The sequence below is a fragment of the Aulonocara stuartgranti genome (assembly GCF_965226115.1).
Source record: "Aulonocara stuartgranti genome assembly, chromosome: 3".
Lineage (NCBI taxonomy): Eukaryota > Metazoa > Chordata > Actinopteri > Cichliformes > Cichlidae > Aulonocara > Aulonocara stuartgranti.
In genome coordinates this window covers 53012765-53028045 of record NC_138941.1, presented here as the reverse complement: position 1 = coordinate 53028045, position 15281 = coordinate 53012765, and the positions used below count along the sequence as shown (strand labels likewise).

The 15281-nt window shown below is 37.4% G+C and overlaps 2 protein-coding genes across 2 annotated transcripts; both read right to left on the bottom strand.

The window, feature by feature from the left end:
• Positions 1-477: 477 nt before the first annotated feature.
• LOC309702717 (H-2 class II histocompatibility antigen, E-S beta chain-like) lies at positions 478-3982 on the bottom strand. The gene is made up of 6 exons (XM_082527339.1): positions 3880-3982; positions 3398-3670; positions 1622-1835; positions 1475-1542; positions 1258-1380; positions 478-675 (listed from the first exon to the last, which is right to left on the bottom strand). The coding sequence occupies exons 1-6, from the start codon at positions 3932-3934 to the stop codon at positions 653-655; spliced, it is 756 nt and encodes a 251-aa protein (XP_082383465.1). The 5' UTR covers positions 3935-3982; the 3' UTR covers positions 478-652.
• A 5459-nt stretch (positions 3983-9441) lies between these two features.
• On the bottom strand, positions 9442-11703 carry LOC309702718 (HLA class II histocompatibility antigen, DP alpha 1 chain-like). The gene is made up of 4 exons (XM_082527340.1): positions 11562-11703; positions 11230-11478; positions 10224-10508; positions 9442-9965 (listed from the first exon to the last, which is right to left on the bottom strand). The coding sequence occupies exons 1-4, from the start codon at positions 11617-11619 to the stop codon at positions 9826-9828; spliced, it is 732 nt and encodes a 243-aa protein (XP_082383466.1). The 5' UTR covers positions 11620-11703; the 3' UTR covers positions 9442-9825.
• Positions 11704-15281: the final 3578 nt, after the last annotated feature.

Here is a 15281-nt window from a genome sequence, read left to right as displayed (position 1 = left end):
AAATGGGTCTAGTGGTCTGATTTTATGGCAAATAGTCAATTTTAATAACATTTAGGTTATGTTAGCATTAGCACCACAAAGGGACAAATCAACCTTTTGTTTGACCACTTTTTAAAAAAATATTAAACATTTAATTTCACTTTTTTAATGCTGTCAAGTGACATACATCTGTTTAGTAAGTCCTCCAACACTATCATATATCAAAAAATGTTATCTTCCTACCTTAGTTTTATTGGGAGAGGGATAAGCAGAGCCAACAGTTTCCATTTGCAGTGCCTTCTGATGGATTTTTTTGGCATTACAGATGTAAACCAATTGGTAGAAAAGACTCAATAAGGTAGGTCAATTTCAGTGAAAGCCTCAGTTAGATATAGGGCCTGAAAATGTGCTCTACCAATTGGTTGACCAGAACACTAAAGGGTTTTAAACAGTGTACAGTGACATCAATGTGTTGATGCATGTAAGTAAGCACACAGGTGAAATGTTATGTTTATTGTGGTTCAAAGACATTAATTAAACATCTATACATGAGTTTGGTCATGATCAGGTTCAGAGTCGCCCATTCCAGAGATCATGAGTCTGCTGAACACACAAATCAGCTGCTTCTTACTCCATCAGAAAGAGCCAGGACTAGGATCAGGATCCTGCCTCATTAATTGAAAAACAGAGTATGATCTAGATAAAGAGATAAGGACAGAGTCAATAAGAAACTCTTTATCCACATGAGGACAACTGATCTCAATCAAACATCAACAACAATGATTCAGTGAAGTCCCTAGTTTAAATGCATGGACTCTGTCTGCTCTGAAAAACAGGTCTGAACTGGTGTGAAATCCTATAAGTCTGAGAGGGAGATGCCTGAGGCCTGAAGCAGCTGAGGTTGTCTAAATAAGGGACTAATATCTAATCAGAGGACAGCAGATAAAATATAGAGTTCAAAAATACACATGTGATTGTGTTAATTGGTAATTTAGCTTCCAATGCAATATTAGAATAAAAAATTGTAATAAAAGCTCAGACTCAGGCCCTTTAGATGGAGAGCCAATCCAGACCTCTTATTCAGGGATAGCTGGGATCCACCACATTTGAACGCATCAGTGAAATTAGACTGGGGCCTAAATATGGACTTAAAACTTGTCTAAACTTGTGAGAAATTAAATTCACTAGCTGAAAGTGAATATAGAACATAAACAGGCTAACAAAAAGGCTGACATAAACGCTTGCCAAATGGTCTGTGAGTGTGAGTCCTGGTCTAACCTGGGGCTTTCCACCTGTAGAGAAAACATCCAGCCAAAAGTAAGATCAGACCCAGGGTCAGTATAGAGGCTCCGATGGCAATCAGCGTGGTTGATTCAGGAGTTGATTTGTCTGAGGACGGCTCTGAGTCGGACAGGTGACAGATAGAGGCCAACAGTCAAACAGACAGGTTAGCAGTCAAATACATATTTCTGTGGACAGACAGACAGGTATTTACCCCAGTCAGTGATCAGAGGTTCCTTCAGGCTAGCGTGCTCCACCACACAGGAGATGTTCTCGCCAGACCTTCAACACAAAGACCACTGATTCACAAACCACTCACAGAATGGATCCGGAAATGAACCAGGATCTGATGTGGACTGACCTGGGTGTGTACTCCAGGTAGGAGTGAGTCTGGTAGTACCAATCACCATTTGCCATCTCCTTAGTGGAAGTGACATCAGAGGTGACTTCCTGTCCGTCTCTGAGCCAGCTCACTTTGATCTCACTGGGAAAGAAGTCGTAGACGCTGCAGACCAACATGGCAGGATGGTGACCAGAAAGTGGGGTCTTGGACTTAATTCTGACACTGGGCCGAACTAAAAACCACACAGACATTATATTACCATTGTGGCAATATTATGTGTAATGGGATAGAATCATCTGTAATCTACCTATAGAAAATGTGTTAGCTGTCAGAATAATGGCATAATTTTGGTTATTTGTAATTAAATAAATTAGAATTGCAAATTTCAAATCAATTTTATTTATATTGCTTCAAATCACAACAGTTGCCTATTGTAAAAATTGTATTTTATGTAATTTATTGTAAAATCCCTACATTAATATAAGGAAATAAGAAAAAAAATGCAACAATCATATGACCCCTATGAGCAAGAGTTTTGGTGAGAAAACTGAAGGCTCTCCCTCACATTCTACTTTTAAATACTCTAGGAATGACAAGTAAGCCTGCAGTGCGAGAGCGAAGTGCCTAATGGCATGATATGGCACTGTAAAGTCATTAAGATAAGATGAGGTTATTATTGAGGAGCAGGATTTTAAATTAAATTCTGGATTTAACAGGAAGCCACTGAAGGGAAGCCAATACAGGAGAAATATGCTTTCTCTTTCTAATTCATAATTTCTAATATCATAATTTTATTAATATCGTATTTTTACTACTTCCTTTATTACACCCTAAGCTCATGAATAATTTATTGGGGTCATAAATCACTCTGTTTGACATAAGGGGCATAATATCACTCTCTCGAATGAACTAGTTTTTCAGCGTCACTCTGAGACAGGATATTTCTAATTTTAGAGATGTTGCACAAATGGAAAAAAGCAGTCCTACATATTTGTTTAATAAGTGTATTGAAGGACATCCTGGTAAAAAAAATGACACTTTTTTTCAAATTGCAATTATTAATTAACACTAACAGTATCAGGAAGCAAATGCTTCCTGGCCATCCAGTGAAACTGTTGGGAAGACAGCGTTGGAGAAACATGAACATTTTATTTATACTGTATAATCTGCAGATTCTGACAGAAATCTGCAACTATCCTTTGAAGCACCACTCCTCTCTAAAACAGCAATAAGGATAATTATTAGGTTATTTACATTATTATGTAAATAACAAAATAACTTAAAGCAAAAATTGGGAAACGTAAAGTCCGAAGTCTTTATATTAAGGGCCATCATTCAAACAATACTGTTGCTCTGGGTCTAAACAGAGCGCGTTGTGTGTGACGTCTTCTTTTGCACATGCGGGCCTCTTTAAGGGTTCACACGAGAGCGTTTGCTGTCGCATTTTATTTGTAGTGTGAACAAGCAGACAAAAAAATCGGATTTGAAGAAGCTCAAGTTTTGCCACCAGCATTCAATGCAAGCTGTATTTACACAAATATTTGTTAAATCATCTTCTACTTTTTAACTTCTAATTAAAGTTTTAATTAATCCTGAAATAATTTAATAAAAAACTTTTCATTGTTAAAAAACTTTGTTTCTTGAATTTTAAAGAAACAGAACTCCAGTAGACTCCAAATTTCTAAACAAATTTAAACCTTCAGGAGTTTAAGGATTAAACTGAGTGATTCAGAGTGTTGGTCGCTGTGTGGCTGAACATGATGCCCTGATGATGTTGCGCAACTACACACTCACCTGACTTAGCTAGAACAGCCCGATCATGAACATCAATGTTATGGTAACAATATTGCACTACCATTTGTCTCATTGAATTCAGCCGTGCAGTATTATTGTTCCAGAGCATTGCCAGCTCCACTCCATGCTCAGTGAATCCAACATACTTCCCCACACTGCTGCTGAACCTGATGTACTCTATCTTCTTGTAATAGCGAGAGTAGATGTACTCGATGTGCTTCAGCGCAGTGGAGTTAAATTCACAGCGTTCCACCCTATACTCTAAAAATCCATCTGAAGAACAAAACAGAACATCAGTGAAGTGCAGACTGTGGAGAACTGATCATACCTGTATAATACCTGTATAATAGATGATAAAGTATAAACTGTATGTTATATTGATGAGTCTATTGATCAATGAACCATGTATTGATCAACAATATACAGACCAAAGATGGATGTATTGATTGGTAATAGTGTGTTGATCAGTGCATTGATCATACCTGCAGTGCGGATGCTGATGAAGAGGAGGGTGAAGCAGAGAAAAGATGAAGCCATGTTCCTGAGTGCTCTTAACAAACTGCCTCAGTCTGACTGAGAGCTGCTTTAAAAGCCAGATGACATAGTCACTTGATCACAGCATCACCTGTTAATAGGAAGAACTTTCTCAGAAAGGTTTCATCTGTAGTTTATAACCCCACCCTGCCACACCCCTTTTTTCTCTAGCTAATGCAGTCCTAGGTATTAATGCGACTGAGGACTGAGGCTGTTCAGATGGAAACACTGTGACTTATTTGTTCAGATAAAGATAAACTAAATACAAAATGATTTGGCTTTTATAAAGTGTGATATTATCTATCGTTAAGCAAATATACTGGAACCAGCAGGTTCATCATGTTCATTAGTCAAAGTAAACTTTATCGCTACATACAGTATCATTATTGATGACAGTACGTGTTAGACAAAGTAAAGTTTGAATTTGTTTGAAGACCTGAAACATTTAAGTGTGATAAACACATCAACAGTATTTTCATGATTGATTATGGTGATTTACTCGGAGGTCAGAACCACATCTCTAACTCTGGAACTGCATGAGCCTGTGGACATCAGTTAAGCTGTTAATGAACCTGCAGTCAGCTGAGACTGAATAAATTACATGGATGAGTGATGAAATCTTTCTCCCACTGAAAACATCACATCCAGATGAACAGAATCAACTTTTTGAAATTTTCTTACCTGGATGACTGAGCATGTATCAAGACATTATTGATCAGTTCTACAGATCTTTAATCAGTGATTCTACAGTAAATGATTCCGAGGAGCCGACTGACAGTGTAAAAGCTTCATTACTGTCCACAGACTCATGCAGTTACAGAGTTAGACATTTGATCTGACCTCAAGGTAAATCACAAGTGAAAAAGTGTTTGCCCCCTTCCTGATTTTTTTTCTGTATTTTTATATTAATATGATGTGACTGTGAAAAAAAAATCAGTAACTAATTACTTACGGTTCCAAAAAAGTAATCCTGTTACTTTCTGATTACTTGTTTTCAAAAGTAATTAATTGCTTAGTTAGTTACTTTTTAAAAACATGACACACAAGCTGAATAGGTAATAAAGCAATAATTACCTGCATAATCCATCATATAAAATGTAATCAAATGAAAAAGTTTGTTTTTAAAACTTGCTTTATTAGTTTTAGTCTTTTAACTTTATGCATCAAGCAAAAATTTAATTAAATGCAACAGTCTTTGACTTGAAGAAATTTGTTTAACATTTAAACCTATATTCTGCACATTCCAGCATATAAAATAAAACATTTTTTTTGCGTTTACACTGACTCTTTCAAATAGATGCAAGTAAAACACAGCAGAAAATCAATAAATACCAAGACTCAGCGGCACTAAGCCCTGTTGCTCTTCAATCTATTTTCACCTGTATAGCAGGAGTGGGGTAGGCGGAGGTTTGCCCTGGTGCAGGTGTGCTGCAGCGGTCATGTTAGTGGAAGGATCCGGGAGTTTCTCTGTGAATTTCACATTCCTGTGGCAGCGTACTTGGTGCTTGCTCAGAAGTTTATGGGTTTTTTTCGCTGTAGAAAGAAGTTTTCAGTGTATAGCGGACACTAATGTTTTTGTCACTTTTTATGAAACAAACTCAAAGTAAGGTCAGTACTTCCATGCTTTAAAGGCGGCACAGTCATACTCTCTCCCGCACTCGATATATAATCCATTGTTGATCTGCACAAGTCTGTTACCACGAATGTCACACATGCTAATATCATTGTCGTGAGACAAGCTTTAGCTTGGCACACACCTGGGGAACACAGCCGAACAGAATCTATCTGACGAGACAGGACAGGCAAACCGGAATATGAAGCACACGGAATGAGGGACTGCCAAAATTACAGTTTAGCAATGCAGTAACGCAGCGTGCTTACTGGAAAGTAACAGTAATCTAATTACCTTTATTGCAATAGTAATCCCTTACTTTACTTGTTACTTGAAAAAAGTAATCGGTTTACAGTTACTGCCCATCTCTGGTGGTGAATCACATCTCCCAGCTTCACTTAGTCCAACATTTACTGTCATCTGTTACAATAAACATGATGAACGTGCTGGTTCCAGTATCTCTGCTTTACTGATCATCCAAAACAGAAAATAATATCACACTTTATAGAAGCCAAATCATGTTGTATTTGGTTTATCTTTATCTGAACAAATGGGTCATATGTTTCAATTTGAACAGTCCAAAAACTTTGGACCACATAATGCTACCAGCTTAATCCTCGGTCACATTAACACCTGGCACTGCATTAGCTAGAGAAGAAAGGGATTAATTGATTGATTGATTGATTGATTGATTGACTCATTCATTCATTCATTGATTCATTGATTGATTCATTCATTCACTGATTGATTGATTGATTGATTGATTGATTGATTGATTGACTCATTCATTCATTCATTGATTCATTGATTGATTCATTGATTCACTGATTGATTGATTGATTGATTGATTGATTGATTGATTGATTGATTGATTGATTGATTGATTGATTGATTGATCGTACTTTATTCATCCCGAGGGATGTGGCAGGGTGGTGTGATAAACTATCCAAAAAACCTCTGTGAGAGTTCTTCCTGTTAACAGGTGATGCTGTGGTCACGTGACTCTACACAGTAAAAAATGAGTGTCAGTTTTGCAGAGTTGATTTCAACTCTGTTTCAAATAACCTTTTGTCCCACTCAAAATTAGAGTAAAATTTACTCCAGGGCCAGTCTTAACTTTTTAGTTTTAACTCCTCTCAATTTGGTGTCGAAATGAATAATGAAATGTTCGGAGAAATAAGATTACACTTTACACAGCTTGTTTTTTTACTACAAATGCAGTTTAATAATAACACGCTAATGTGTAATAATATTTCACTTCTATTTCTCTGTAGTGTAATTTTTTATATTCATCATATTCAGTTCATCATCATCAGGTTGTCAACATTAAAGACAACTAAATCTTGCTTTGTCCTTTGTCAACTCATAGGCATAGGAATGCTTTTGAAAGGCTACTGCACATGATGGCAAATTGAGCAGCACTGGTTTCTCATGTATTATCAAAACTTACTCAATCTGGTAAAACAGAGGCATCAGACACTACTTTAACATTGTTTATCCCTTTTACATTCAGAGAGACATACTTTAAATCACTCATTGCAGGATCTGGTTATTTAAATCATGTAGAGTGGTAGCAACAGTAAAAGTATCAGCCTCATAAATTAACTTATAAGAAAGACTCCAAACGCATGAATCATGATTCACAAGCCCAACTGACTCCCTGACTCATCCCTGTTGGTGTTAGCAAACTAATTTCATTAGAAGAAATATATCTAGCTTATAATTAAAATTGTGGAGAAAAACACGAAGTATCCAGTATCTTAACAAAAACATTTCTGCTCTGTACTGGAAGAAAAAACCCTGAGTAGAAACTCACATCAACGGTGCAAGTTAGGCGCACCGGCACAAAAGTTAGGCGCACTCAAATATTTCAACCGCATCGCTTAAAACCGCAGTTTTACATGTGCACTTTTTTGGAGGGGAAATTGCAGTCCATACAGACAATATTCATTTGTAAATTATTAACTAACAATCTTGTACTTAAAGTGCTTTGGCAATATTGTAGACAATGTTAAACTTAATCATCACATCAGCCTCCTCTGACGACCTGTTTGCTGTTGCATGCTGCTGAAAGGCAGTGGGGAGAGGGGGCACTTGGGCAGTGCATTTATTGCAGCATATAATGTGTTTTCTGGATACACTGTGTTTTTTCAGCATTCAAAGATTAATGGCACTGTGTCAGAGCTGGCTATGAACTTCAGACGGATCAGGCCTTAACTTAACAAAAAAGTTATCAATAGTTATTTTCATCTTTTCTTATTACCCACAGCTACATCCACTTCTGTCGGGCCTCACTAGGGCTGCGTATCATCACTGATTTCAATAATCCATTCGATTCTGGTTCTCAAAGTCCTGATTCGATTCAATTTAGCCTCAGACTGTCAGAAATATTATAATTCTCATCATTTATCAGTACTGATGTATGTGAGACTTCATCAGAATTGTGAACATCACAGCAGATGCTTTTGTGTCAAAGTAACTGAGAATAAAACACAGAAAAACAAGAAGGAGATTTTTCTGGCCTGGCTTTTTATAGCAGATAACCTTAAAAATATTCTGTAATTTTGCATAATTTTAAAAAGTTTATTTTTCTTCAGTATTGAACAGCAGAAACTATGCTTTCTTGTCCGAGGTCATTTAAGTGAAAAAAAAAGAAAAGAAAAGAAAAATACAGCGGCCGACAGCGCTGTAATCAACGGTAGACTGTTGGGTAATAAGCGAATGAATAATGCAGAAAACAGATTTGAGACGGGAAACTGTTCTTGAAGTACAGAGAGAGAGAGAGAGAGCTAGCTGTGCATGAAGTGTGATTTTTATCGTGGTGGAAGCAAAACAGCAAAAGTCAAAGGGAATTCATGACGACATTTATCAAATATGAAGCGTAGTTTGCTGCTTCTTTTGCTGCTGGCTCGGTGAATTTTAGTTGGAGAGAGACAAAAGCTGAAGCTCAGAATCAGCGCAAAAAGACGTGAACACAGAGCTCCGACAGCGTGTCCGTCTACGGGCCGTCGGGTGAGAAAGCCGAGAAAGACAAAGCTGATTCTGTTGCGTCGGGTCCGCTCTGTGTTTACGTCTTTGTGTGGAATCCGTGTACCTGCTCTCATTTGCTGTTTGGTGGTTGTTGAAATAGTTTTGTGAGCTTTAATCTGAGAATCTGGCATTTCTGGCAAAATACGTTTATGTTTAAAAGTCGATTCAGGATTTAATGAATCGACATTGCCTTATTCTAGTGATGTGTCAGTTGCGAACGAAACGGCTCTTAGAGTCTTTGAAGTGAACGACACGAGCCTTTTTTTTTCTTTCTCTCACCCTCAGGAGGGAAAGAGAGAGAAAGAGAGCCAGGGACAACAACGTCACACTAGAAAGGTAATAATCCAGAACTATTTTCAGTTGCAGATGATTCAGAAGGATTCAGAAGGTTTATTCATGCAGGCCCATATGACAGAGAATGTGCATCTTCTTTTTGTTTTCATATTTTAATTTATATTTAATTGTGTTGTGGTTTGCAGTGTTTTGTGTTGTTTCACTTTAAATTTCACGGCCAATCAGAGAAGTCCCGCCCCTGACTATCTCTGATTGGTTTAGTCCAGGATAGGGGCATAATGTGTGTCTGTTGTTCTTCCAGGTGACTATTAGATATCCCACATTGCAATGCAGTAGTGAAACACATAACACTTCTGGACAGTGAGTGAGGCAGCTGAGATCTAAGATCAATAAATCTTAAATCTAAGTGGATAATATTTCTCTTTGCTAGAAGTGTTATTTATTGCTGCATATTACCCTTTACTAAACAAATAGTTTGGTCTTTTAGGTTGCACTCATCCAGCAGATCACACATGTATCATTCAGCTGATACTGATTATTAATGAAATATAACAAAACAAAAAACTGACTCATGTTTACAGGTGAGGATTTATTTCAAATTCAGGTTTATTTATATCTGTCTGAATCATATAGATGGAACTGAAGGCAAAGATAGTCAACAGATAAAACTGAGTTTAAAAAAACGTAAAAAGGCAGATGGATTGTTTCAGACTGACTATGAAGTCCCTTTTGGATAGCTTTCTGATTGGTTAATATTACTTGTCATTTTTATGTTACTGGCATTTTAAACTGAATCTGTTTAACAGTGTGAAAATAAAGTGAACTTAAGGCTCCATGTAAACACAGCCAGGGTCACATGAATGAAGATCAGAGAGCAGAGCAGCATCCTTAAACGACATTGTCTACACAAGCACTGTGGTTGATGATGTCTGTGGTTGACATCATCAACCACAGACGATCAGATGCATTTGTTTGCTTTGAGGATGAAGAAGGTTCCACCTGCAGCACAGAGCACGCCGATAATCACACCGAGTCCACAGAACACTGCAGGTCCAAGGCTGGGCTTATGTTTCTCAGGCGTCTCAGGTGTGTCCACATCTGGAGGCAGAAACAGACACATGACACAGACACAATCGTTCAGACTTAATCGTTCTGATTAATTACAGCTCAATAATGTGAACTGCATGAGCTGAAAACTGTCAGCTCATTAACTAAAGTTAGCTGTTCAGGTTAATACTCAGCCAAGGCTTTGTGAAATCTGCAGACAGAAACACGAAGACATGAAACTTCATAATTATGCACTATTGTCTCTGTATTTCAGTCTGTCTCCTCTGTTTAAATAAAAGTGTTTCTCACTATAGATCTTGATCAGTGGTTTGGTCAGACCCAGATGTTCCACTGTACAGCTGTAGACGTCTCCCTGCTGTGGGATGAACTGCAGTCTGGCGATCTGGGTGAAGGTTCCATTTTTGTTGGGATAGGGATTGTTGATGCTGGATCCTCCAGTCGTAATCTGTCCATTCTTGGTCCAGGAGACTTTGACAGGAGCAGGATAGAAACCAGTCACATGACAGACCAAAGTGTTTTTAGCTCTGAGCTCCACCTCGTTTCTGGTGTAGATCGTCACACCTGAAGGAGCATCTGTACACAAACACAAGTCAGTTCGATGATGGTCAAGGAATCCGCAGAGTAGAATATCTCTTGTCTTAATCTTAGATAAGTTACTCCCTCAATGAGCCTGTCAGGTCTATCAGCATGGAAACACAACAGCGTTTTCAATAAAGAAACTTCAATGAGAATATACATGTGATAAAATACCAAACAGTCATATGGCAGTGAAATGGTCAGTGGGACCCGTATAGAACCTCCTGCTCTAAAACCTGAAATGAAAATCTTGAGCTTTTGGAACTTGAAAGTGTTGAAGAAAATCTTCAAAACAAATAAATGTAGAGGTTTGTGAGTTAGTAATGGTTTGTACTGGGAAAGTATGGAACATACAGTAAGATGGACACCCCTATGTCAGCCAAATATATAATTTGTGTAATATACTTGGATATTTATACTTGAGCTATTTTTATATTTTGTAACTTTGTAATATGTTGTAATATTTAACTTAGTTTAGTCTGCTACTGTTCTCACTGTCTTGGAGAAAGTGCGACCACGTAATTTCTTCTGGGAATAATAAAGTATTCTGATTCTGGTTTATGAAACCCACCACACACCACATCATTTATAACCTAACCTCATTAATCACGTGACACTGATGACAACATTTACATCAAAGTAAATTTAATTCCCTATTTTAGTTGATTAATGTAGATTGAATGTTGTTATCAGTTTGTGTGTGCCTTTATGTGTTTACCACGTCGTGGAGGGAAGTCCTTCATAGCCGTCTCACTAAGCTGCAGGAACTGTCTGCAGCCATATAAATTAGCCACAGCGATATTATAAGCTCCATCTCCGAAGCTGATGGGTTGAACAAAAGGTGGCTGAGGATAAACATCCATCTGTTTCTCAAAGTCTGCGTACCAAAGTTCTTCACGATTCAGTCCAAACATGACCCCTCCATGAATGTATGAACAGCCAACGACATGGATGTCTGTATGTAGAGCTGAAACACATTAATGCAATTAAATGCTGATATTCTGATCAATAAGCAGCTGACTGTCTGTCAGTTTAAAGAGAGAAACTCACCATCAGCAGAGCCCCAGAGCACATAGGAGAGGAAGAGGAGCAGCTCCTTCATCTTCATCAGCAGTTCTCACTGACGAATAGAGTTAAACTGTGACTGTATGAAGTCTCTGAGTGAACTGGCAGAAAGTGCAGCAGCAGGTGAGCTCTAACACACACACAGCCAATCACAGAGCTCACAGCTCGTGATGTGATACAGCCTCTTAGAAATAAACATTTCTGTTCTTTGTTAGTCATTCTGTAATTTAAAACTAATACATCAAAGTGACTTTATTTGTATCATGTAGACAATACTTTGCAAATTTTGAACTAAAACTTTTAAAATATATTTCTGTAAAATAAAAACTAAATTGTAATGTTTAAAGTCATTTAGAGTTTTCAGATTGAATCATCTCAAGCATCAGACACATCAGAAAAAAATCAGATGTGTCTGATTTTCCATTTCTTAGATTATTTGTAAAAGACGAGTGATTCATGAGGTAACATGCATTCATGTGCAGCTAATATGCAGATAAGGACTTTACTTAGATAACAGATCAGTGTATAAAATTTGAGATGTAGTTTAAGATTAAAGAACTGAATTAAAAGTGTTTCACTCACTTCCATCATAATAAATGTTGATGTGTCTACTCTGTCCCTACCCCTTAGAACTTTATGGACTCCCATTTTCCTCCGAGATAAGACAGGTTTCTTCTTATAGTGATTAAAATGTATTTACTTTATTAAGTGTAAAAACAAACATGTGTTTAGATCACAGACTGTACATAAAAGATGGATGTAGTCACTGTGGTGTTACTGGTTCATTTCTGGAATTAACATAAACAGATGTCAGCAGAATTAGAGGTTATCAAGAAGGGCATGACGAGATGATTCTGAACAGGTGTCGAAGGACAACGCCACCTGGGACTAGAGAAATAATTTCAAAGAAAGATAGAGATAAGCAAATGAAGCCAAACGCCCAAGCCTTCACTGCATTTGCAAGGCAAAAGGCTTGGAATTTTGCTTTGCAAATTAGCTTTTCACTTACTTCCATACATCAGGCCCTGATGACTCACCACTGCTAACTGTGGAAGAAATTCTGGATCAATTGATAGGCTCAGACAGTAAAAAAAGATGGAACATGCATCGCTTTTTTGGAAAGGTTGCATGAGAAAGCCTCCTCTCTTTAATAACAAGCAGCATCTGAAAAATGATATGCTGTAATAGAGTTATGTGAAAAAAGTATTTGCCCCTTACTCATTTCTTAGTTTTTGCATATTTGTCACATTTAGATGTTTCATATCATTAAAAATATACACTTTAAAAAATAACCCTAGTAAGAAAAATGTGCAGTTATTAAATTATATTTAATTTATTAAGAAAAAGCTTCAGTTTAAATGCAAACCCAGTTTAAATTAAACCCAGGCCTCATCACTGCTAGACCTACTGATTCAGAAATCAATTAATTGGAGATTATGTATCGGAATTGCAGGAGCAGGACCACGCCTCCAAACACGCTCCTTCCAGTTGTCATCTATATAAGTTCCCCCAGTTCTGCAAGCTGTTCATTCTCGTTTACGTGCCTCACCCTCCCTCCCTCCTTGTTTTCAATACTTTAACTTCTTCACTTTTATTTAGTGCATGGAGATCTGCAAGGCCCAGGAGCCATCGCCAGTCCCCTTTAAGGCCGTTCCCAAATCACAACTCAAGTCATGTCCAAGCATTCACCTTAACCTACTAAAACGCTATTAAACCTAACATGAGGACGTGGGCCCAGCAAGTGAAACAGAATCTGTTTGACAAAGTGAAACAGTATAAATATCTCAACACCTCAGCACATCATGTCATAATCTAAAAAATCAACTGAGAAACGAGGTTAGTGACAGCCATCACTCTGAAAGGGTTTCTAAGGCTCAATGACAGCCATCATCCACTTAAGTAGAAAACCTGGAACAGTGCTGGAACTTCCCAAGAGTTGCCAGCCTACCAAAATTACTCCAAGAGCGCAGCTATGACTCAGCCAGGAGTTTACAGAAGAACCCAGGACAACATCTAAGTGCCTACAGGCCTCACTGGGTTCAGTTAAGGTCAGAGAGAGAAAGTACTCTCTCTGGCCTTAATTGAACTGAGTGTACTTTATTTTCCTATGACTGTATTAACTAGCATTAAAAGTGACAACTACTTTCTACAGTAGCAGGCAACATGGAGGCTGTTAAGCGGCTTCCATGAAAATACAACATGGCTATTCAACTATTTTTTCCAATACTGGTAGGATCATTACATTATACAGATACGTGGGTCTACAGTTAACACACTGCTCTTTTTTAGCTGTTTGACAACATGAACGATGCTAATGAAGCACCAGGAAGTTTACTGCAGTTCCCTTAATCAGTTGAACCCCAATGGATTTTCTGAGGTTCCTGCTTGAAAATTAGATTCCTGAAATGAAAAGAGTACTTCTCTGTAATACTCATTCTGTAATTCATTTCAGTTTTCTGTGGTTACACAGTTCCTTGAAACTAAACAATGTAAGCATGTTACAGTGTTTTAGCACAATTTGATGTGGACGTCATTGCAGAGTGGAATCAGTTGAGTTAGGTTTTTATTTCAAAGGTGGTGAATGTGACAAATGTTTGAGAAACGTGGTAAGATGGAGGATTCTTTTTTTTTTCTGACTAAATGAGATAAAACAGTGACACGGGTCAAACAAGTTGTTAATTATTCTTTTCCCAATAGTTTTAACTTGGTTTGTTGTTATCATATCCTTGTGACCAGAGTTTTGTCTTTACTGATGTGTTTTCTTTATGTTTGAATGATTTCAAAAGTTCAAATTTTTTATCGTTCGCCTTGTACACTGATGGTAGTCTGATATAATTGTATAAAATTCATACAAAACACCTCAGATACCCCTGAAGCTGCTGAGCAAAAAGAAACACTAAAAATACATCACAGACAGGATTCACAAACTCTTCATTCAACTATCCAAATGAATCAAGGACAATTTGGTCACATTTCGCAGTATTTCACTAACACTACAGAATAAATATGATTCAGGACAAAATTAATTAAAGCCTTGGTTTACTTGAAGTTTGAGATGATAGCATATTCACTGAATTTTGCTTTAGCACCACAATTACTTTTTACTTAATTTTTAAGAGTAAAACAGTCAAACTTTGATTAAACATTTATAGATGAGTTCAGCGATTCACAGTCTGTGAAAGACTCTGCACTAATCTGAACAATGCTAATGAAGCACCAGGAAGTTTACTGCAGTTCCCTTTATTTATTCTCTTTATTTATTTCCTTCATTTATTTCCTTGTTCTGTGGTCACACAGTTCCTTCAGTCTACACAATGTAAGCACGTTATATCCCACATCATTTTAATTTCGTCTAAAATCTAACTAGTGTACAACATTAGACATCAGTCAACCTTACATTTATACTTTTCTCATCATCAGTCACACAGGACACAAAACAATGCTTCTTGTTGTGAGCTGGGATAGGCTCCCTCCACTTTACAACCATGAACTGTAAAAGCAGAGAAGGGATATAAACATACTGGTCTTTTTGAAAGCAAGAAAGAAAAAAGATCAGCACATGATTGAAGCTGTTGAATGCTCACCATCTTATTGTTTTATTTTATGATGATTATTGAGAGCAGTCTGACTGAATTTCCTGGTTTTCAGTCCTCAGAGTGTGTTATGTAAACAGCAACAACATCTACATCAACATCTTAAGTCAAA

Excerpts from the sequence above, each read along its gene's own strand:
- LOC309702718 (XM_082527340.1), bottom strand. The coding sequence starts at position 11,619 with ATGAAGATGAAGGAGCTGCTCCTCTTCCTCTCCTATGTGCTCTGGGGC. Across the intron at positions 10,509-11,229 it reads GGACTTCCCTCCACGACGTG|ATGCTCCTTCAGGTGTGACG; the intron begins GTAAACACATAA and ends GTTTGTGTACAG. Across the intron at positions 9,966-10,223 it reads ACCACTGATCAAGATCTATA|ATGTGGACACACCTGAGACG; the intron begins GTGAGAAACACT and ends TTCTGCCTCCAG.
- LOC309702717 (XM_082527339.1), bottom strand. The coding sequence starts at position 3,934 with ATGGCTTCATCTTTTCTCTGCTTCACCCTCCTCTTCATCAGCATCCGC. Across the intron at positions 3,671-3,879 it reads CATCAGCATCCGCACTGCAG|ATGGATTTTTAGAGTATAGG; the intron begins GTATGATCAATG and ends TTTGTTCTTCAG. Across the intron at positions 1,381-1,474 it reads ACCTCTGATCACTGACTGGG|AGCCGTCCTCAGACAAATCA; the intron begins GTAAATACCTGT and ends TGTCCGACTCAG.